Source organism: Vidua macroura, chromosome 5 (genome assembly GCF_024509145.1).
Source record: "Vidua macroura isolate BioBank_ID:100142 chromosome 5, ASM2450914v1, whole genome shotgun sequence".
In the NCBI taxonomy this organism is placed as follows: domain Eukaryota; kingdom Metazoa; phylum Chordata; class Aves; order Passeriformes; family Viduidae; genus Vidua; species Vidua macroura.
The window spans coordinates 31,176,825-31,199,446 of NC_071575.1; the positions used below are offsets into that span (position 1 = coordinate 31,176,825).

General features: G+C 39.0%; 1 protein-coding gene across 2 annotated transcripts in view; it reads right to left on the reverse strand.

Annotated features, from left to right (window-relative positions):
• The window catches only part of SCUBE1 (signal peptide, CUB domain and EGF like domain containing 1), a 191,003-nt gene that overhangs the window by 70,508 nt on the left and 97,873 nt on the right, over positions 1-22,622 (reverse strand). For both annotated transcript variants that reach the window (XM_053978276.1, XM_053978277.1), the window contains 3 exons: positions 19,972-20,097; positions 11,935-12,051; positions 9,031-9,120 (listed from right to left, as the gene is read on the reverse strand). In XM_053978276.1, coding sequence (XP_053834251.1) covers positions 9,031-9,120; positions 11,935-12,051; positions 19,972-20,097 — 333 coding nt within the window. The remainder of the gene's footprint in view (positions 1-9,030; positions 9,121-11,934; positions 12,052-19,971; positions 20,098-22,622) is intronic.

A 22,622-nucleotide genomic window follows, 5' to 3' on the forward strand; every position in this document is an offset into this window, starting at 1 on the left:
ATGTAGCAGTACACGAGGTACACATGCTATGTGGCGGTAGATCAGGCTACAGGGAGGGACTCAAAGGACAACAAGCACAAGAAGAAACTAAACACACAAAATATTTCGATTTTCAGTTAAGGGAGAACTATGCTATTCTCATGCAAATGATGCTCTGTGATGTTGAAAGGATAGAGAAAGAGCATTCACAAGAGTATAATGAAAGAAACAAATAGCTGTGAACAGATGAAGGAGAAACTGAAAGAGCTTCATATTCAGGGAATGAAAAAGGTAAGACAGAAAGGGTAACTCGCAGGATGTGGAATTCTTCACTTCGTTATGCTTGTCTCCTCATTTCCTTGCAATTTCATGATTAGTGGAATTTCATTTGCATGAAAATAGGATGAGAATTCTGCCCTGCCACATAGGGAATGTGTGAAGAAACAACTAGGTGAATCTTGCACTGAATCATAAACCTCTTGGTTCTCAGTTCAGAAAACTTGACTCCTCTTCAGGGAACACTACATATTTAGGGAATGTCACTTGATAGATTGGATCAGGTGTTTTATAAACATCCTATGAGTCCAGTGTGGTTCTTAAAATTAACACTTGTATCTGTGGTGCTCTCCCTAGATAGAGAAGCTGCATTTAAGAAAAACTGAAACTCTCTGAATGTTGCAAAGGAGCATTATCTCCTGACCTTGGATAAATCCTTTCATTTAAAATGGGAAAGCAAAATAATGGAAGGTATTGCCAGGAATTCTGGATAAGGTCAGAGTCTTTATCGTCAGCAACGAAATGAAAAGGGATTTTTACAGGAAATAGCACACCATTCACAAACTCAATGAATAAAAGTGATGGTAACTCAAGATGAAAAGATCTGCCCTTGGGAGGCAGAAAATGCATGAATGACCTCAGGGATTCCTTCCCCCTGTTTACTATGATTTTATACAGCAAAATAGAACTGACAGAAGGAGTTAAAGCCAGGTCTTGGTTTCACAGTCAGTAACTGAATTACAGAACCTCCTAGCAATATGCCTGCCAATGAAATGTTTGCAATTCTTTATTGATTAAAGCACAAAAGGATTATGATGCATACAGAGACACATGCTTGGTTTTCTGACAGTGAGCATTTCTAAGCTGGGTAAAAGCCATTCAGAAAAATAAAGACATATTTTAAGTTTGTAAATTGTAAAGAATCCTAGGAGGCAATACAACAAAGCTAGGTACTGAAGTACACACTGGAAAGGTGCTCTTGGCTTTAAGTGTCCCTTGGTAGGCTGTAACTGTGATAGAAGTTAACTGCTTTGAAAGAACCCTTGAAAACAAACACTAGCTTGTCCATCATCCTGCTCTGTGAGACAGAAACCCGGGAGTAGTATCACCCTCATTCTATTTTGAAAGAAGACAAAATAAAAGTCTGCAGAATCCGTTTTTGATTCATGTTGGAATGAAACAATGTAAGACTTTTGGAAATTTTCTGATGGCAAACCAGAGCTCGTACCTGCTTTACTCCAGTGTTTGGTAGTTTAGGCATTCAATTTCATGTTAGAAACCCAGGTCACATTTTCTATGCTTTTATGTTTACTAAAACTGAAAAATCCCTAGCCTTTATCAAGCTATTGATTACCAATAGCTGATTACCAATAGTGGCCCTAAGGGTGGAACATATACATGAGGCAATAAGGAGTTAGTCTGACTTTACAGACCAACGTTTTCCTTGAACAGGGTGTCAATGCACTGTGAAAGGGTCTTTAGAAAAATTTCCTCACATTTCAAATTAATATTCTAACAAGTACATTCTGCCTGTGTACATTCTGTCTCCCTATTTCTGAAGATCACTCCAGGCAAAAGCACTGTGAAAACCCAGAGTTTCGTCACAAAACCTACTTTCAAGAAAAAAGGCTTTTGACAGAAAACTCTCATCAGATGACAAGATTCTTTTAGGTTAAGAATGTGTGGCTTCATACGTTCTACTGTTCTACAGCTCCTTTTCCTGATCTGGAGAGAAGCTAAATATGGTTCTACAACAGAGTCCTGAAATCCAGAAAATGATGAGATTTCCATAGGATCTACACTGTCACTGTGTGGTTTATACAGTATTTCAAGATAGATTCTATATAATTTCAAGATGTTTGATTTTGGACAAGTTATTCACACTGAGTCACCAACAGAGAGATCTTTGGATGCTGAAAGACTATAAAAGGAAAATTTCCATACTGATATGCTGTCATTTTAAACATGGCAGGAGAAAATAAATTTAATTATGAGACTCCGGTAATTGCAGTTAACTTTGTGGATTCTATTTTCCTGTAATCAAAAAAAAAAGCTGAATGTCTCTACTGAAGAGGAAACAGTGATTCAAAAAGAGTCCCATGTGTCATACAGAGAGATGGAAGTAAAAAAAGCCCACTAGAGAAATCAGAAGGTTTATTAATTTGTCAGGTGCTTTAGACAAGTTAGTCAAAGCACGCTTGATGTTCAGGACGAATAGGGCAGCCTAATCCTTAGATAACTGGAGGTTAAGAAAAGATACCATATGGCTGACTATTAAACGCAGATGACTCAAGGCATATGATGTTGAGTAACATTTTTGGTTCAAATGGGTAAACCCAAGTTCTAAATTTGTAAATCTCTCTGGCTTTTTTGATATGACAGGTATTTAAATGCTTGCCTTTGCTACAAGTGCTGTAAGTCATGGCACAAGCTCAAGTTGTGGGTTTTTTATTTAATATGATATGAGCAACTCATTAAAATCCATTATAGGCACTGAGCTAAAGATATGAAAACTAAACAGCTTTGACCAGGACAGGATAAGCACAGTTACCTTAGCTGATGTGTCCAGCTACCTTCAGGAGGCACAAGATTGGATGAAAGAGCTGACCAGCACACAGAGAGGGAGTACTGGCACGTCATTAAAGTGGCCAGAGCAGGACTTGCACTTGTGATCTATTGTTCTGAACTGGCTTTGGCTGTTTACTGCAATGTTTGGGATCCTTGGAGCTGAGCTGATGGGGAAGTACAATTTCCACAGCAAGCAAAGGCAAACAAAGAGATGATTCTGCCCCGCATAACATGCAGGGAGGATGTTCTCTATCATAGACTAATCTATGGCAGAAATGCCCAAATTGCAATTTCCACAGTTCACATCTCTAGCTATTGCTGTGCAGAGGGAATGGTCTTGGCTTATTACACACTCTCCAGACAGTGTGTGGTGAGCTGGGTGCTCATTATAAATGGCTGGAAAGCCACTGATAAGATAATGAAAGAGGAGACATCTGCAGAAGTCAAATTATTCTTGCCACAATGAGGGAAAATACAGAACTAGTGAAAATACTACCTTATTTGCTGGTTATGTGCCAGGAATACAGCCAGACCACAGTCCTGCCTTTGAATAACTCCTAGGAAACCAGATGCAAATGCAATACAGGTGCACATATATGCCAGCCTGGCAAAGCTGGTCCTTATTGGTTTCCAAATGGCACCACAGAAGCAATCTAGGCAGAAGTAAACTTGAGAAATAACAAAGAACAGCACACTTCCAGTGCACTTCACAGCTCATACCAGCATTTCAGCTGACAGTAGAATACTTTGGAGGGTTCTTAGATTCCAGGGAAGAGAATTGCATCACTCTCTTTGAGGTGGGTTGCAAATGATCTTACTGATGACCCAAGAAGTCAGTATCCAATGGCAAAATAGTCAGCTGCTCTGACACAAAATTAGTTGAATATGTCTTGTGAAGGAGTGAATTTCTGTGCAGAGTTTAGGCATTAAATTGCATGTTAGAAACCCAGGTCATATTTTCTATGCTTTTATGTTTACTGAAACTGAAAAATCCCTAGCCTTTATCAAGCTATTGATTACCAATAGCTGATTACCAATAGTGGTCCCAAGGGTGGAACATATACATGAGGCAATAATGAGTTAGTCTGAATTTCTGAAGACACCTCTAGCAATGGTGTCCATTTTGCTTCCCTCAAGCATGCAAGGGAAATGACCACAATTCCTCAGCTTCAGGATGGGCTCATTGTCCTGTTGCTCTCTGCTATGCTTAAAAGTACTTTGCACACCCCTCTTCCTGTGACGAGAAGGAACCAACTTTTCATCTTCTAGGGCCAGAGCAAGAATGTTTTATGGCCAAAGTGAGCTCTTGCAACAGTGATCTCAGAGAAGAGATCCCTCTCTACAACTTTCTGAAAGGTGGGTGTAGTCAGGTGGGAGTTGGTCTCTTTCTCCAGGCAGCAACTGACAGAACAAGAGGACACAGTCTCAAGCTGCATCAAGGGAAATATAGGTTGGATATTAGGAAAAGGTTTTTTTACGGAAAGGGTGATAAAGTACTGGAATGGTCTGCCTGGGGAGGTGGTGGAGTCGCCATCCCTCTTGGATGTGTTTAAGAAAAGACTGAATGTGGCACTTGGTGCCATGGTTTACTTGAGGTGTTAGGGCATGGGTTGGACTCGATCTTGAAGGTCTCTTCCAACCTTGTGATTCTGTGAAGAATGGAAAAGGGATTGAAGGTGAGGAAGAGGCATAGTGTTGGCAGTTATTCTGAAGTCACCTCATGTCAAGCCCAAATGAACCTGATTCATTGACTGCTAAAGAGTAGAGGAAGGAAAATAAAACAGTGAGAAATGAGTCAGATCTGCCTCTTCAAGAAAGCTGACCAGAGGACAGGATCTAACAAACAGCCTGCACAAAATATCATGGTTGTGTTGCTAAAATACTTCACAGACTCATGCAGTCTAATAAGGCCTGGGATGATAGCAGTGTAGCTAGTGACTGCATTTTTAAAGACAATATAAAAAAGTACTTCATAAAATTACTTGGTTCAAAGAGTTGATGTAAAGAGCAGCCAAAGAACAAAGCATTATCTCTGACTAGGAGAGGAGGACTCCTTGAGTCTAAATTTCAGACAGTTCTACAGTTCTGGTTCCTCAAAGAGGGAGTTTCCAGCTGCTTATCACCTCTTTGTAAGCACTTACTTATTTGTAATGAGGGAGCCCAATGGCATAACTGATGCTATTAATTCTATCTCTGTGACTAGAATATCAAGTTCTAAAAGAAGGTTTCTAAAAGGTTTCTAAAAGAAAGCTTCAGGATATCAACAGCTCTATAAAAACCTTGCAGCCTTTTCGAGTGAAAGACAGTGGCCAAGGAGACTGTTAAGCCCATAAGATTTAATTATTTACAATTGATTTAATGATAAAGTGCTAAGCTGCTGGATGATGTATTTTTACAATTTAGACTGTGATGGGCTCTTGGACTTAAGAATTATATCCAGGGCTATAACGGCAAAAAGATATGGAAACATGAATAAAAGCAACTTCCATTGCTGAAGATGTGATACTGGACAAAATATTTTGAAGATAAGTGTATTAGTAGGGTTAACTGGAAATTTGGTGCTTCTAAAGTTGTGTGCCCATACTAGAATGGCTCTCATACAGGTAGGCAGGGCAGATATACTGGATTTAGACTGAAAAATATGTGAAAAGCACCAGTCCACTCAGCTAACCAGGTAGGGCAGACTCATGCTATGATGCTATGATAGAAAAAACAGTGGCAAATGGGTTCCCAAGGAAAAGAAGGTAAAGGAAGATGGAGAAGAAACACACAAGATATTTTCAGAAAAAATTTTGCTATACCATACAAAACAGAGATTTGAACATAATTTTAAGAGCTGAACGCTGTGCTCAACTAACTGCAAGACAAATGATACCAGATGTTTAAGAAGACCTGAAACATTGATTGTGCCCTTCTGCTTTGTAGTAAGTACAAGGTGTTCTGCATCAAGGGAAATGTAAATGTGCCTTAGAGATGATGGTACAGCTCTGCTTTTGGAGCAGTGCACTTCTGCAGGATCCATGTCCTTCCTCAACTACAGAATGCTCATGGCTCAAGGTCTAGTTCGCAGCAGCCACCACGGAACCGAGGAGGAACCTCTCCAGGAGCCCCCCTGGATTACAACTAAGGCTGTACTGCCTCTACTCCATGATGGCAATGGCCAAGGGGAAGTGAGGAAGAGGGAAATGAGCTGTATGAATGCTCACTGACCAGACAACAGCCATTCAGTGCCATCAGTGGAATGGAAGCACTCTTGACTCTGAATCCAAGTGCTTTTCTCAGATCCAGGGAAATAAGTGACAGCTGGAAGTCCTCAGGGTTTGTCCAAACATCACAAAAAAAGTTGAATGGAAATTCCTAGGCATCTTTGGACAGTTCTAAAGAGAAGTTTCTTGTAGGTCATCAGAAAGACCAGTTTCTCATCTGCCTCACAAGATCTAGATAAGAATGCATCTAACAGGAAAGAAAATTGTGTATTTATCTAATTTTCTCTGTTTAAGATTTAGCCACTAGTCACAGGACTACAGCATGACTCGGACACAGCCAGTCTGAGGTGGCCAGTCTTGGTGTAGCAAAATGACTGCTATAGGCAGCCTTGTCTGAGAGTAACACTGTTCTAAAGCAATCTTATCAGGCTTATTCTGAGCCTTGGCTGACTTCAAGGGTTATACAGATCATAGTAATTTTGATAGCATGCAGTAAATGACAGGGGACTAGCAATTATCATCTCAGGACTTGCAACTGAAGGCACCTTTCATCAGATTACTAGAATTACATAAAGTCGTCTACTTTTCCTACTCTCCCAAGACTGTCTGCAGAAGGGTCAAAAATCACAGTCTATTTAGAAAAACTGGGAAAAAAGTTTCCTGAGGAACCTTCCAGTACTTCCTAAAACAGCTGTTTAGAAAACATCTGAAGACATATGGAATTTCATGGAAATGCCACTACACTTTGTAAATGAGTAAGACTGCATTAAAAAAAATCTGAGTTATCAGCAGACAGCAGAAACAAACAAGTAGGAAAGTCCCTAAATATTAAACCACCCACTCAGATCTCACTCACTAATTAAATTTATTTTCCTCTCTAGTTAATGTTTTTCTAAGGAATCAGTGGTTTAAACACAGCATGTCCAAAAACTCTCAGCTGTCAGCTGATACCTGCTAATACAGGAGGTACTGAAGAGTTCAACAATGTATTTTGCAAACTGGATTTTAAACTATCTCTCTAAGCCTATTTCTAGGGTCTATGTTCAGCTTGGAACTGAACTGGTGTAGTTAAGAAGGTGATCTGGTGTAATTAAGAAGGTTGTCTGGTGTAAGCAGATCTGGTGTAATTAAGAAGGTTGTCACTAATCTTTTTAATGCTGAAGTTTTTAATGCTATTTGCCTGGACTCTTGGAAGCGGTGTGAGCTTATTTTCAGGTTGGATATTTATTTTTTTCAGAGGGTGAGTCATCAACACAGTGCGCTATTTTGCTCAGTACCTCTAGAGAGTACTGCACATACTATTTGTGGCTGGGAAAACTCACCACTGAGACCCAGAGGGTTGCATTTTTCAGTGGTCTGGAGGCCTTTGGCACATTAATTTTCCTGAGTTCTTGTAAGACTATGGGTCTTATTGAGATTATAGCTAAAAGTGTTATCAGCACATTTATAAAGCAAGATGAGCTGTCTCATAGCTTTTGTTAGGTTAAATTATTCAAAATTGTGTATCATTAAAAAATAAAACTATATGGGTCACTTGCTAGGTCTGCAAACTATTTGGAAATTAACAATCATGGATAATCTAAAAATAAAGGAATCTATGCCCAGGTTTCCGCATGAAGGAAGATATTTTGCCTCTATCTTGTTATCTAATACTATTACAGAGTCATAACACTATGCCATTTCCTCCACAGTGGTTGTATACTGGCCTCTGGGTAAATGGATTATTTGTCATGGATGACAAGATACAAATGATATGGAAACTTTATAAATATTTCCACCTACTGCAACTATTAGCACAGAAATCAACTAAATATTCAAAGTGAGGCTTTCCTCTCCTTGAGATGGTCACTCCAGATAGGTATGGATGCTCAAAGGCAGAGCTGAGCTTTCCAAAGGCTAGCAGGATGGTCTGCAAAGGACTCAGTGGTTTTAAGAAAAGAAATAGCAGCCCTGAGGGAAGAGAGCAGAATTTTGTCCTGCCAGAATCTTTTCTGTGGTGATGAGTCCCTGTCCTGTAAGTGGGTCCATTGGGTACCTCTCACCAATGGCCACTATATTCAAAACCTAGTGAAAATAATTTTATGAGGTGGGTGGGGCATCAGAGTGGAAAATACAGAGAAATAAACCACCTGAAAACCTCCAAGCATCATTCAGCAGTCTGTGCTATGCTGTGCTCTTTGTCTCATGCGAAGTCTGGCAGAGGCCCAGACACTCGACCCTTTCTATTCCCAAAAGGCCCTTCTCACTAACAGCCAAAAATGTAAAGTGAAGGAGACAAGCACAAGGATGTGCAATGGGTTAACTGCGAGCAGAAGCTACAAAATTATTTTCACTGTTCAGTGCACTTCCTACTCTGTTCCACTCTCAAGCTCCAACAACACAAAGAAGCCATGCCTCAGAAAGAAGAATGTACAGAAGCTCACTAGTCACTATGGAAAGATCTTTCAGTGGTTATTAAAATAGCTGCACAAAGGAAATAAATTAATTTCCAGTCATAACATTTACATTTCAATCAAAAGATCAGGAAATTTTAATTAGGCGAACACACTTGTTCATTTAACACCACAGATGTAACAGAACATTGGTTTATATTGTCATCATCATCCACTTTTAAGTCAATAGGCAGGTCTGCAACAGGAGATTTTTCAGGAATTCTACAGCAAAACATACACACAAACACACAAATCACATGTAAAAAGTAGCTTGCATAAGCTAAGTAAGGTTAATGGCAAAAGCTTCTTTCTATGCAGAGAAAATTGAGCATTAAAGCTGCAGCATCAGGAAAAAAAAAGTTTAAAAACAAGGAATGAAGTTGTACAACAGATGAGAACTTAACAAAATTGGTGACCTTTCCACACAGATGAAGTCAGGTTAAATAAAAACCAGGCCAAACCAAAACCAAAGGAGACCAAAACCAAATGAGACCAAAAGAGAACCTCCCCCCCACATACATACAGACAAAAGTGAGAGCACAACAAAGGAAGTGGAAGAAAAGTGTTACCCATAAGTAGCCGCCGTTTCACCCGCTTGTCCACATCAGCTACTGACGTGGCATTGTACTCAGAACTCTCAATTGCAGCCTCATCCTTCTCTAAAACACAAGTAAGGGACAAACATGGAGCAGTTGGTTAATCACAAGCCCAATTTTCCGCTGCCTAAGACAGTTTCTTGGCATGGCACAGCCAAAGCCAAGAAGCAAGGCATGAAAGCACTAAATCCCCGTTAGAGAGTTAATTCCCTTTGAGAACCCAGGAAAAAATTAAAAGGGTGTTTAGGGAAAGGAGGAAGAAAGAGGGTGGGAAGGAAGAATGGTCAGCTCAGAAGTAATTAACCACACAGAGGAAGCTGGATTTCTAGTGGAGAACACGACAGCTAGACAGCTAACGTGGGTGCCCCAGAGAGGTGTTAATGACGAAAATTAAAATTCAGGAAGGCTAGTTAAACAAACTACCAAAGACAACCTAGGCTAATGGGGGCACCAGGATCTGAAGGTGGCAGGCAAAAGACTGGGACAGAGAGAGAGAGAGAGAAGAGTCCGGTGATGGATGGGCATGGACACACCACAGCCTTGTATACATTGACACACTGAGAAACGAAACAACAGCATGCAAATTCAACAACAACAACAACAAAAATAAACAAACATCAAACCAAACAAACACAAAAAAAGATCAATTTGGGCAGTGCTGGTTGCCTGCTTGTCTATGAAACACTACTAGCTAAACATTCAACGCTAGGAAAGATGTTGCAAGAACAGGGTTTAATAATTTTATTAGCATGCAGTGAGCAGGATGATGTCATCAGAGGTCACTTTACAAGGTAGTCTCTGACCTCCTACATGTAAGAATTTCATACAGCAGAATGAGGACTTTGGTTATGCTTCATTAGAAATACACAGAAACAGTCACAAGTGTGGGAAGAGATGATCAGTAGATGAAATAAAATTAAAGATTTCTGATACAGGAGAGCAATGGAGGAGCAGCAGCTGGGTAAATAAAATGATTTATAGGAAAAGGGAAATGCTCACTAGGAAAACAAAAAACGAAAATGCAAGTGAGGACTTTCACATGCAGCAAACATAAAAAAAATAAAAGGTTAAGACAAGCAAACAAAGACAAAATATGTTAGACAAAGGGTCAACAAGTATTTATCTGGCATTGCAGAAGTTTGCATTCTTGCAGTGATGCCTGGAATATATACACCACTGAAGACAGCAAGCACTGGAATCACTGAAGTGAGGAGGAGGAGGAGGCTGGCAGGTTTTGTTTGTGGCAACTCTGCATGGTTGAGTGGTAACAAGAAGTTGTTTTGTTTTGTTTTTAACAAGTTCTAGATGGGATCAGGCTGCAATAGAGGCTTTTGTTTGAGTTTGTTTGTTTTTTTTTTCTCTGTAAATAATTAATAAACGTCAGTTATCAGACAAGACAGGCAATCAGGAACCATCACCAGAAAGCAGGAATAAATAAATGTAAAAAATAAATAAAAAAATTAGAAGTATTCTAAGAGAAAGAACTATTTTAGAGGGAAGAAAATCAGCACAGGCAGTAATATGTGACTTACATCACAAGACCAAGGAATGTAACATGGAGTTGTATGTATTACATTACAAAAATGTGGAAAAAAAGTAAAAAAATAGATGCAATGTACACAGCTTTTAAAATTTTTTTTTTACATGCTGGACAAAATAAAACATCCAAGGATATTAGTGAACAATAATAAATAGAAGATAAATTATCCATTCAATAAAACCTGCTCTCAAGGCTCTCACTCTTGCAAGTTCTCCCCATCTGGAACTGCCACAGGACAGGGACTGCAGGATGAGCTCTCTGTTATAAGAGGCACCCACTGAGAGATCCCCTGCACTCAGACACACCTTTTGCAGACAAAAAGGCAGAGCCCAGCTCTGAGCCCTGTTCAGCTTTCCTCTGCCAGCATAAACCTTGCCCTACCACACTATTTGTGCAATTAAACCCCTCAGGAGTGAGCAAGGCTCTGGGCAGCCACGGAGCTTTATGCCATGAATCTGACCAAGACAGACTGCCTAGAGGCAACAGACAGATTTCCATGGGTTTCAAATGCTCTGTCTTGTAGTGTAGGAGAGAAAATATGATAAATATGTGTCTGTATTTTTTTAACCTCAGGAATTACTAAGAATTTGCAAGAACTTGAAATTATACAAACAAAAAAAGTCAACATGTCCGCAATGCCAATGAAAACCAATATGGATTTCAGGTTCTGATTTGTGAGTAACAATTTTCAAATGTTAAGTTGCACTATGCAAAAATGCACTTTTTAATTTATTTTTTTGAAGTGGAGTGGAAAGAAATGGTGTTAAGCAAATTATACATTTTATAATCATAAATGTTTGCAAAGCATCTGCCAAGATGCTCCATGTCTTGTCTGGCTTTTTCCTACTGATATTCTGAATGAAAGCTTAGTCACTAAAAGTGTTGCAGTTTTTAGAATCATGAAACGTACACCAGGGAAGAAAGCACATAATGATGACTCCTTTTCCCTGGTAACAGCTCAGAAAGAGAGGTAATTTTTCTAACCTTGCTCAAGCAAGGATGTCTTGACTGATGCAAGTGAACCGAAGAGCTGAACTTTCATTCAAAATGATGAATGTTCTACACCTTTTTACTTCAAAAATAGTTACCAACAGAAACAAAAGTCACAAGCGGGTAACAAAGGGATACTTCATTTACAAACATTTTGACAGAACATGCACAAAACGCCTCTCTGCGTGCCTGGCTGAGCCAGGAGCTGCTGGGACACCTTTCTGTCAGCTGCTGGAGCACCCCTCTGTCACACATGCACCACACAGACACCACACACACACACACACACACACGGCACAGAGATTCTGAGCAACCCCAAATCAAATGTGCTGCAGAGAAGTACTCACCAATGCAGGTTCGGCCATCTGAGTGCAGGGCATACTTCTGATGACAGCCACACACAGGGCCAGTATCTGTGTCATCACAGGTGTGCTGGCAGCCTCCATTCCCATAGTTACAGGTTACTAGTTAAGCCCCAAATGAATGTGTATATATGTATATATAAATAAAATGACAATGAAACCAATTAGTCTTGAGAGCCTTTCAGAACACAGAAGAGCAGTAACATACCAAGACATAAGGCAACATAACATTTATGCTTACAATTATTTCTATTTCTTCCTTCTGCCCCCTCCCTTCTGTCTCATGCCCTAGACTCAATCCATACAGTGAAGAATAGAAGAGAATGAAAAATAAAAGCATTTCCCCCACTCTATTTGTATTAATAATTTTTGTGTGACTCTTAGCCAATTCTGTGTCTTCCTAAAAGCTACATGCTTCATATCCATGATGAAATTAACAGTCTAACAATACAAATGTATAGTTTCAGGTCTATAGACAGCATTTCTCCTTCGCTGCCCCTTCATTCTCTCAGTAGAGGAAGCAGAGACCAAGCAGCAAGAACAGAACCACAAAAGTTTTGAAATCTACTATATCAAGTGCTGCTCCCACTAAAGCAACAAGTTTAAAAATAAAACAGGAAATGTTTGGGGTTTTTTTTTTTTTTCTTCTCTGCAACAAAAATCCCAGTTGTTATGGCTCTGCCTGTGCTGGCCTCAGCCAGGAAGGAAGCACCGGAGATGCCCCTTTCACTTCCAGGAAAGAAGAACAATTGCAGTTTTAAAAACTCAAATGTCCTCTGATGAAAAAGTACTAAACATACACTAAAGCAAACATTTTTCATGAGAATAGGTAGAGTTTTGAAAGCTATACGAATTAATAGATCAGATTCAATTAATTTCCTTTTTCACATGATGGATTTTATTTCTATTTTCTAAGACAAACCAGATTTAAAGTATTAAGCCGGCTAGCACCATTTAATAAAGCCTCTCACTTGCCACTGCATAATTTCATCCTTTGCAGATGCACACCTTGATGCTGAACAACAGTTATGATCTGACTGATTTCTGAATTCAATTTACTGTCTTTATTTGGACTAGGTTCTTTACTGGTAAATATAGGGGAAATTCAATTTGCCATTATTTAGTTATATACTCATCATTCCAGAGGACTTAAATGTTTTGAAATGTTATGGTAATTTAAATGCAGACTACATTTATTTAAATACTGACTCCCAGTAATCAGAAGGAACTCCCTTACATTGGTCTTAGCAGAATTTCCCTTCTAGATAAAAATTTATAAAAGAGGCAGGGTAGGAAGTTGCAATATACAATAAAACCAAGATAACGATTAACAGGATTTGAAAATCAAGTATCTAATTAAAATCTGAGGTCGTATCTAATGCAAGAGGGCTACGTTCATACATTTTCCCACTGAACTCAGTGACCCTGCTTTAATTCTAGCTCCTGAAAACGGAGTAGACTGGAATTTTCCATCACAGTAACTAGAAATGAAATATCCCACCTCTGGTGTGAGTGCCCCAGTGCTGAACAGCCATGTCACTCTCAGTAATCACTGAAGTATTTAGCTTAAAATGGAACAGTTCTAAAAAAAGCAACTGAGGGAGACCCACCACAGCATACCCAACAGAATTCCCATTAAAACCTCCTTCCAGTATGGGAACCACAAGTTTACAATTTCAGCTCCTGAATTCTGGCAAAGATCACAGTAGGAATTGTCCACCTCTCAAGCGAGTACAGATCTGAGGCCACTACAGGTGCAAGCATCCTTGGTCCTTGCCACTCTACACTTCAAATAAAAACCTTTTTGCTGTTCATAGATAGAGATGGAATAGCCTTGGTGCCTGGTGGCAAGAATAATCTCTGAAGAGAGAGACTGCCTGGATTCCCACCCCACTTTCCAGGAATATCACTGTTCTATCCAACTGGAAAGAATGGCAGTGAGAAAGCCGGGGAGACCTGCCTGATTCATGTTCCCTTTTTGGAGCTTGACAGTTTGTGCACTAGACTGGAAAACAGAAATGGTGGGTTCAGTCCAACCAGACAGAGGAGGGAATATACCCCAAATAATGAGAACCCTAAACTTGCAAGGAATTACATCACAAAACCCCCTAAGCAACAGCCACCCTTGGGCATTCTTTCTCCTTCTCCACTTTTATAGCTTACCAAATAATTTACTTTTGTGAAAAAATAGCAGAAGAAAATCCGTCTACTCTGCATCCAAAGGAAGCAACATTTATTTCCCTTCAAAACACAGTAACATTTTGGTTTCTATTTTTGATGCAAAACAAACAAAACTCGATGTCAATTCTCTATTCTTAAAGTTCCCACCTTTCCAATGAAGACAAGCTTATTACTCAACCCAATATGCCTCTAGGACTATGTGGAGTTTCTATCCTTGTTGGACTGCAATGCCATCACAAATTAACTTAAAGGTGTTGTTTATGCCAGATGTTTAAATCCATTTCTAGCCAGCAGTATTTTTATTGAGGATTTTAAAGTGCAATCAGCAAGAAAGTGTGTATTGTAAAAATGTGACTGCAGTGGTTATTTTTGGCATTCCTTGCTGAAAGCCTCTGCTGGCAGAGATGAAAATATCTGAACGCGCTTGCTCTGACCCACGTAATACGAGGAACTTTTCCTTACTATATTTGTCTATGAAAAAATTGCACCAGACTGATGGCATTTATAGCAAATCCTGCAGAATCACACACTTTTATAGCTTCCCTGCATATTAAAGTTACTGGTTCCCATTCTACCCAGTCCATGAATGCACATGTGGGCCAGTTCGTTTTCCTGTCTCCTAGAAACATTAGTAAATCATGTTTTTGAAGGATTTGAGTTTCTGTCTAGACTACAATTTATTTATTTAAGTAACTTGAGTCGATATTTTGAAGTTTGACAGCTCTACAGGTGAAATTGCTAAAAAATCCAGTTGTAAAATATGTCACTTCAATTTTCTTCCCGTCCTCAGTCTGTGGCAGTGACACAGTGGGAAATTTCTCTTGCTTAGAGGAAGAAAATCATAATTATTTAAAAGCAAATGGACATCCAGATCTACTCCATTTTTGTCAGAAAGAATTAAAGCAATATTAATGAGAATTCATAAGGTGTTATTTTAAAAACTATTTCTGATAAATTTGAACTCTGGAGCTATGCAAACAGCTGTGTGCTCATTCAGAGTCTGTGACACTGAAGAGGCAAACAGGCAAAATGGTAAATTCCAACAGACACGGATAATCTTAAAATATCATAAATCATGTTAAAATGAAAGGGATGGAAAATAATGAGTTGTTTTGGGTTTTTTTTAACCAAAGGAGAGTATTCACATATCTTTTAGAACTCAGACATACATATCCCCACATGACAGATTTAAAACCAGAGTAACACCATCTTTTGACAGTGCTTCAGCATTTGCATGTGTCTTAAGTGCAGTCAGAATGCTGGGCTCTTTCCCTTAGTGGGAGGAATGCCCTATACAAGAGCAAAGAAGCCCTACAAATGACACACACCCTCTGTGGGATATGTCCAGTCCTGGCAGCCAAACCACCAGTCTGTTCTCCCAACACTCTTCCACATGAATAAAGAGCTTTAGGGGTGATACTGGGGCTTCAAAGTGCCTTCAAACCAGATTAATTATTTTCCCTGACTACAATGCTCAGGGTCCTGGGATGGCCAGACACCTTTCAGGCCCTGGCAGCCAGCACAATGGCCCTACCTGTCCACCTGCCCACACTGGAACCAGCAGCATCTATTCAGTTTGACTGGGCTGAGCCAAACAGTCCTGAGACAAAGCTTGGCATGTGGGCCAGTGCTTACAGGCAAAGAAATATATGGACTAGTCTAGAAATGACATTTTGATCATGAAAAATGAGAAACAACTGTCTGAAAGAGAAATGACATCTCAAAGAACAAGAAGGATTTAAATGTACATGTTCCACTAAGTACTGATATTGGTATTCCATGCTAAACTCCCCAGAAGACAGAAAGTACCAGAATTCAGCCTCACTCTACAGCCTAAATTCTGTTTTCAGTGCTTCTCTGAAATTTCACAGAATCCATCTTACATGGCCATGACAAGAAGAACTTGAAAACATATGGCCAATTATTTAATCTAGTATTTATTACTTGGTAACTTTAAAAAATGCCCAAGAGAGCAGTGTTCTGATCCTGTCCACATGTGTACTGAAATATATACCATGGCCACAGACAGGTATTTCTTTTTTGTAGAGTGGACTTCTCACATGAGCATATCGTCATTCCAGATAACTTGAAAACTGCACTGTTTCTGAACTAAACTGGCCATTAAATACATTATTTACATAAATATATGGGCACCTCTGCGTGATAAAGCCGTGCATGCAACATTGCTTACATTATTTTTTCTAGTATGGCTTTACATTTTTAACATTCTGGGGATCTGAATGTACTGATAGCAAACAGTTGTATGAGGACACTGTCAGCAGGAGCTGAAAAGCTGCCACTTGGCATAGGAAGTTGGCATTTTACTGTAAAAGTACTAGACAGGACTTTCAGAATCACTTTGCACTAGCCTTCCTGCTCACATAAATCATGATTATCCAAGGAGGCAGATAGAAACAGCTGCAAGTAGGGTTACCCAGCATTTTCCATCAAAAGATTCAGCTTTTACTTCTTTATAACTCTTTCAAGTTGCAACTTGCAGGTATGTGCATCTGCTTTAGATTTCCTCTTATTTTTAAGCTTCCAGCTAAGACAGAGAGGAATATAAAATGTCTTGGTTTGTTCATATTTGGGGGAAAAAAATCTTCATTTTATCAAAAACTTCTAATGCAATTGTGCTCAGGAGCAGGACCTTAGTACCTATCATGGATACAGACGTAGAAGGAAGAGGTAAATTCCTATGTTTTTTTCAATGTAATTTGGAGCCAAATTGACTGCTCTGAAGTATCTTTCTGCTGCCAGCAAGTATCTATGAAAATTACTGACAAAGCATAATCTTCTTCTGGGCTTGTGTACACCAGAGGCCATTAAAGCAGTTTACAGGAGTAGCAGCAAACTCCCAGAAGCTGAAGTTTACTGATGCTTTGGAGCTAAAGGATGCATCTCATCTGAGGGATCATGTATGGATCTGTGTGATTCTGCTTGGTGTACTTCTAGATGGCCTTTTGAGGTCCCTTTCAGCCTCAACACTTCAGTGTTCTCTTAACATGTTGGGCAACTATAAATTTCATACTTAAAATTTACACTAAGAAACCATTAAGGCTGCAATCTTCAGCACTCAGAAGCTACAAAATATGAGACTTATACATAGACCTATTGTGTCATGATAACTCTACTGAATGACAAATGCAGAAAATGCTCCTGTCTCATTTAGTGCCTAGTGAAGCTGGGGAAAGTCAGGGCTGTGGAAACAGCTGGGAATCTTTTTTCATCTGCTGCCGAGTGAGTAGCAAACCAGAAATAGACTGTCAAGAAATAATGGTCTTGTTCAGACAGTGAAAGGAGCCCTAAAAACCCTAGCCTAATTCTGCCTTCACTGTGGAATTCCTACTTAGAGTTTGGCAAGTCACCTGAATCTCTTCTGTTACAGGTTACTTTGCAACTATAGCTGGAGGTATCAGGAGTTTGGCTTGGATCGTATTAACATGCTGTAAATGCTTAGCTGGGTTCTGTGTGGCTATTGTTAACCATCTATCACTACCAAATGACTTTGATATTAATATCTTTATATTAATTTCTCTTTTCTAAGATGGGCAAAGCAGTACTTTTTAACTTCAGAAGAGAATTTTGAAAATACAAATGTCTACAAAAATGTAATTACAAATGTCTACAAAGCACTTTGATTTTACAGTAATGAGTATCATGGGAAAATCCACGAGGGGATGAAAAATTTTATGTTCACAATAGGGTTTAAATACTGTGCAGCAGGTAGGGCATGACACTAAATTATGGAGAGGAAACTACTGAATACAAGCCTGTTTATTGAGCACTGACCATCATGGACACTGCATGAAGCAAGAGTGACTGCCTTATCAACATCTGAAGGTAAATGATAAGATGGGATGTGATTATGTGACTAGCATGTAATGACAATCATGTGATGCATAAAAAGCATGGAGCCTTCCTCCAAGTGCTGCTTTCTAACTTATTTTAAGATCTTCCTTTGAGGAAGACTTGAATTGTTACTAAAGGCCTAGGGCCAATATATTTGAAAACCTCTCCCAGTGGTCTGATTGAATTGCAAACTGGCTGATAAAAATTCACCCAGAGAGGTACTAGGTGTACTGAGAAGTACTACACTCTCTGTCACCTGTTCACATAAAAACACCATAGCAGCAAGCTCTGACAAACCCTGAAAGGCCTGGACTCCTGGAGGACCATGATAAACCAGCATAACTCACAGGGATATGGGGTTTTACAAGGGTGTCTCAGACCCTACCAGTCCCTGTTATAGAGGGTTACAGACCCAGTTCAGGCTGGCAAGTGGGAAGTGTCTAGCTCTTCAACATAGCTGCACTGAAATGGTTAGCTATGAAAAAGTCATTTTTTTGAAAGTTAAGATCTGGTTTCAGAATTAGGCTTTTACGAATAGCCTGCTGTAATCTCACAATTACTGTCCAGGCTATCTGGCTACACCTGTATACTTCTGTGCATTTGGAAGGACTAGAAGTAATTATTCTAAATAAGAACTCTGGATCATACTTGCAGAATGTGCTGTGGGTTTAGAGGCTGGTGTGCTTCAAAGTAAGCTCTGCAGCCTTGGAAAACTCAGTGTCCTTACTTAGAAGTCTGTCACCAAAAGTTCATTATACTTACAGCTACAATTTGAACACCAGAGGCCACAGGATAAATTGAAGTTTTTACTCTATTAAACCCTGAGACATTTACAAATAATGTTCCAGAAAAGGCTCTAATTCTCCTGCCACTGTCTATTACTGAAACTCCCAAAGAATATAAGAATTTGAGGAAACAAATAATAACAAGTAAACATCCTCCCACACTTCGCCAATGTAGCTGACATTGCACTCTAATTAACAGCACACAGTATTCACGTCTAATAAACATTGAGAATGAAAATTACTATGAAGGCATTTTTCTCTGTGCTTTGCCTTCGGCCTTGTGCAGCTTCTTAATATTGAGCAGAAATCAGGCTGTAAATACTCTGTGGCATTTCTTTATGACATTCAAATTGATTATTTTGACTGTGTACTTGGGAACTATTATCATCTACGTGTGTTTACATAGTGGGGGTCTCAGGAAGAAACTGTCTCAAAAATACTGGCCCTGTGCAAAGCAGCAAACACTTCATGTTGTTTTAATGCACATTTTTTGTCTCAAAGCTACCAAGTAGGAACAAGAGCTATTGGACTCAGATCTAAGACTCGCTGAAGCCATCAGAAAGACTCAGTTCTGAAGCTTTCAGATGACAACGCTGAGGGCAATTATTTGAACCTGTATAGAACGATTTCTAATTTTGTGGGCTAAAGAGTATCTACATCTTTAACATCCCAGCTTCAAGAACACACCATTTTGGGCTTTTTTCTGAAGAACAGTATATATGATACAGCTGCATGTTTTCCAAGTAATAATTCTAGACTGTGAGTAGTGGAATCAAGACTAGGGCAATAATTTCTCTCTTTTAAAAGAATTGGAACTGACACTCTTAATTTAATAGCTTTAGTGGGTTTATCATTAAATTCATTGACGCATCCACCTTTGTGGACCTTCAAAATATTGCAAGCCAGAATCCATTACGCTTTATATTTGTATTGCTTTACAAGGAAAGCCTTGTGATCCCTCACTTTTCTGCATTCATAAGGAAGTAGAAAAGTTATCATTTTGGTAACTGAGCCACTGCCAACATTCTGTTTTTCAGTCCCTCTTATCCATCCCCAAATGCATCTTCTACAGCAAAAAAAACCCTCATTACTAAAATTATAAATCACCTTTGGCCAAAACAAAGTGAACTTCTTCTGGAACATAACAACAACAAAGAAAAAAAGACATTTCAGGGCATTTGAAATTTAATCTTCATCTACCTACATTTGCAGTCCTTCTGGTTTTTGGCAAGTTCAAAGCCAGGTCTACATTCACAGGCAACCCCACCTTTGGGTGTCTCCCGGCAGATGTGTGCACACCCATGATCTTTGTTCATACAGTTCATACCCTCTGTGGAAAAGGAAAGAAAAATAGAAAATATTAGTATTAAAATAAAATTACAAAATAATGATGCATATCCAGTCCTCCAATAATTTTATCTGTTACTTTTATTTTTCATCTGGACTGTGTTCCACAAGACAAAAGAACAGAGCTGAAAGGAGATATATAGTCAACAAAACAGTGTAATAAAAGACAAACATGCTCTGGGGCAAATACGAGCACTACTGTGTGTCTCTGTTTCATGTAGAAACTTGGGATTTCTCTGTTCTGTATCTATATCCTAATCTTTCATGAAAATACCAGGGATTTAAAGGATAGCCCAGGAAGTTGTCTGTCCCACAGAGCTGAATAAGTGATCTCACTGTTATTTTTCTCCTTGTATAAATTTAATGGCTGTTACTGTCTGGTGCTTTTTATATGCCTGTTAATGTGCTTTATATTTTCTAACACACAAAATCTGCCAAATATTATAACCAAGCATTTTTGCTTGGATCAGTTTCTTTGCTATTTGTTTTATATCTCAATTCTCTGTCAACCACCATAAACACAGCACATCTTCAGCAAACCTACTACCACTTTTGTCTTCGACTCTATTAAACAAAACACACCAGCTGTTCAACAAGCATCCAAGTGCCATGGGTGGATTCCTGCTAATGTTTATGCCAAGGAATAGTATCAACCAGTTTTCTTTTAATCATCACAGAGACAAATTTAGCTTTCTAAACCATGTCAGTGATTTAGATACTGAATGCACCTTATACTCTTAGAGCCTTTCATTGCCGTGTTAATTCAAATCCCACATATTCACAGAAATCTTGAACTCAGTTTTTATGGGTCAGCATCTAACATTCCTTGTGTGAATGAAGGCTAGCTAGATTTGCATTACAAAGCCTTCCCAGACTTCCCCTTGGATATCTGACCTGTAAAGGAGAGGCAAATTCTCTCAGAATACACTGGTAGAGAATTCACATTGTAACTCAGCTTGCTATGCTGAAAACTGCATGTGTTGCCCAAAACACTGCTGTAAGCAACATCAGGGTAGACTCTGCAACTCATGTGGCACTTTGCAATGTGTCTGCTCCCACCTATTCTAGGCTAATTTCTCAAAACTACTCCAGTGCAAAATGTTCAGCTTAAACCTACAGTGCCAGTGTATTGCAAGTAAATGTTTTTTTGTGCCTAGAATTTTGAGGAGGAAACGCTCCAGAAAGTCAGTCAGAGATTGCCTCAGGGTGACAGAAGTTAACAGCTTCAGGAAGTTATTCACACTGCTCAGCTTTAGCTCTGAGAGGTTTGTATTAGCAGAGTAATGAAAAACACACATCACCAGTCTGATTGGGTATTTTTGTTCACCTCTCCTACAAAACACACCAGGGTCTTAAATCTCACCACCTATGAAAACCACTATTACAGACAGCAGATGTATTTAGTTCTTCTAAATTCCCCTCTCTGTTGTCCTTGAGCCTAAAAACTTGCCAAAAAATTGTAAGTTACTATAACTGAGTTACTCTTTGTAAACTGCAGCCTGGACAACAGATGCTGCCCTGAGATACAATACACACCATGTGCTATAATATACCATCCTACACATCAAAGCAAGGTACAAACGCTTTGTTGGGCTGAACAGATACAAGAAACCTGGGAAAGGCCTTATTGAAGGGTTTGAGACATTTTATAATCTCTTTCTCTCCACTTCTCCCAACAAAGGATTTCAGACACAATGTGTTTGACAAACTGCATTCCTGTGCACTGCGCTATGCTCCAAAAGGAATCTGGGAAAGATAACACATGGCTGATTGAGTCCCACTGCCCAGGCTCTGAGAAGAGAGGAATTATAGAGATGAAAGCAGATACTTAATGGCCCACAAGTGTAATCAAGCAAGTGAATTTTCAGTGTTTATTAGTAGATACCAAATATCTGCCTTTATGGGAAGACAGAAACTGTGCACTGATGAAAGTATTGGGAGAAATTGAAGATCAAAATCATTAGAAACAGAAGTGATCCTGGTATTTGTGTGTAAGACCACAATATTTTAGTTACTGTAGTAATTATTCCAACTATTGTATTAATCAGAGTTGTCTAAAAACTATTTCAGTTGCATGTTTAGCTGGAGAGCACCACAGAAATCTCCTCAGCCTGAAAATCATTCTTTTAGAAAATATAACAGTGAAATGAAAGACTTTTTAGCCTGAAAAAAATAGAGAAATAAGAATGCAGTAAATTAATATTTCACCTTGCTAAAAAAGAAATCTAACCCAAAACTGTCTTAGTTTGCAAATAATTTTAATCAACCAAAATTCTTATTTTTCAGCAGATACAGTATTTATCCAGATGTCTTCTGTAACAATCTACATACACAAATAATTTATGAATCACCATTGATAAAGTTTACTTTTTTGCAAGTTGACTCTTGAGCCAATACTGAATCTTTAATGATATGGCACATAAGTCACACTAAAAATACAAAAATATGCTAAGTATCTTTCTAGTACTAATCTTAGTTTCTATACAAATACATATAAATAGGAAAGAA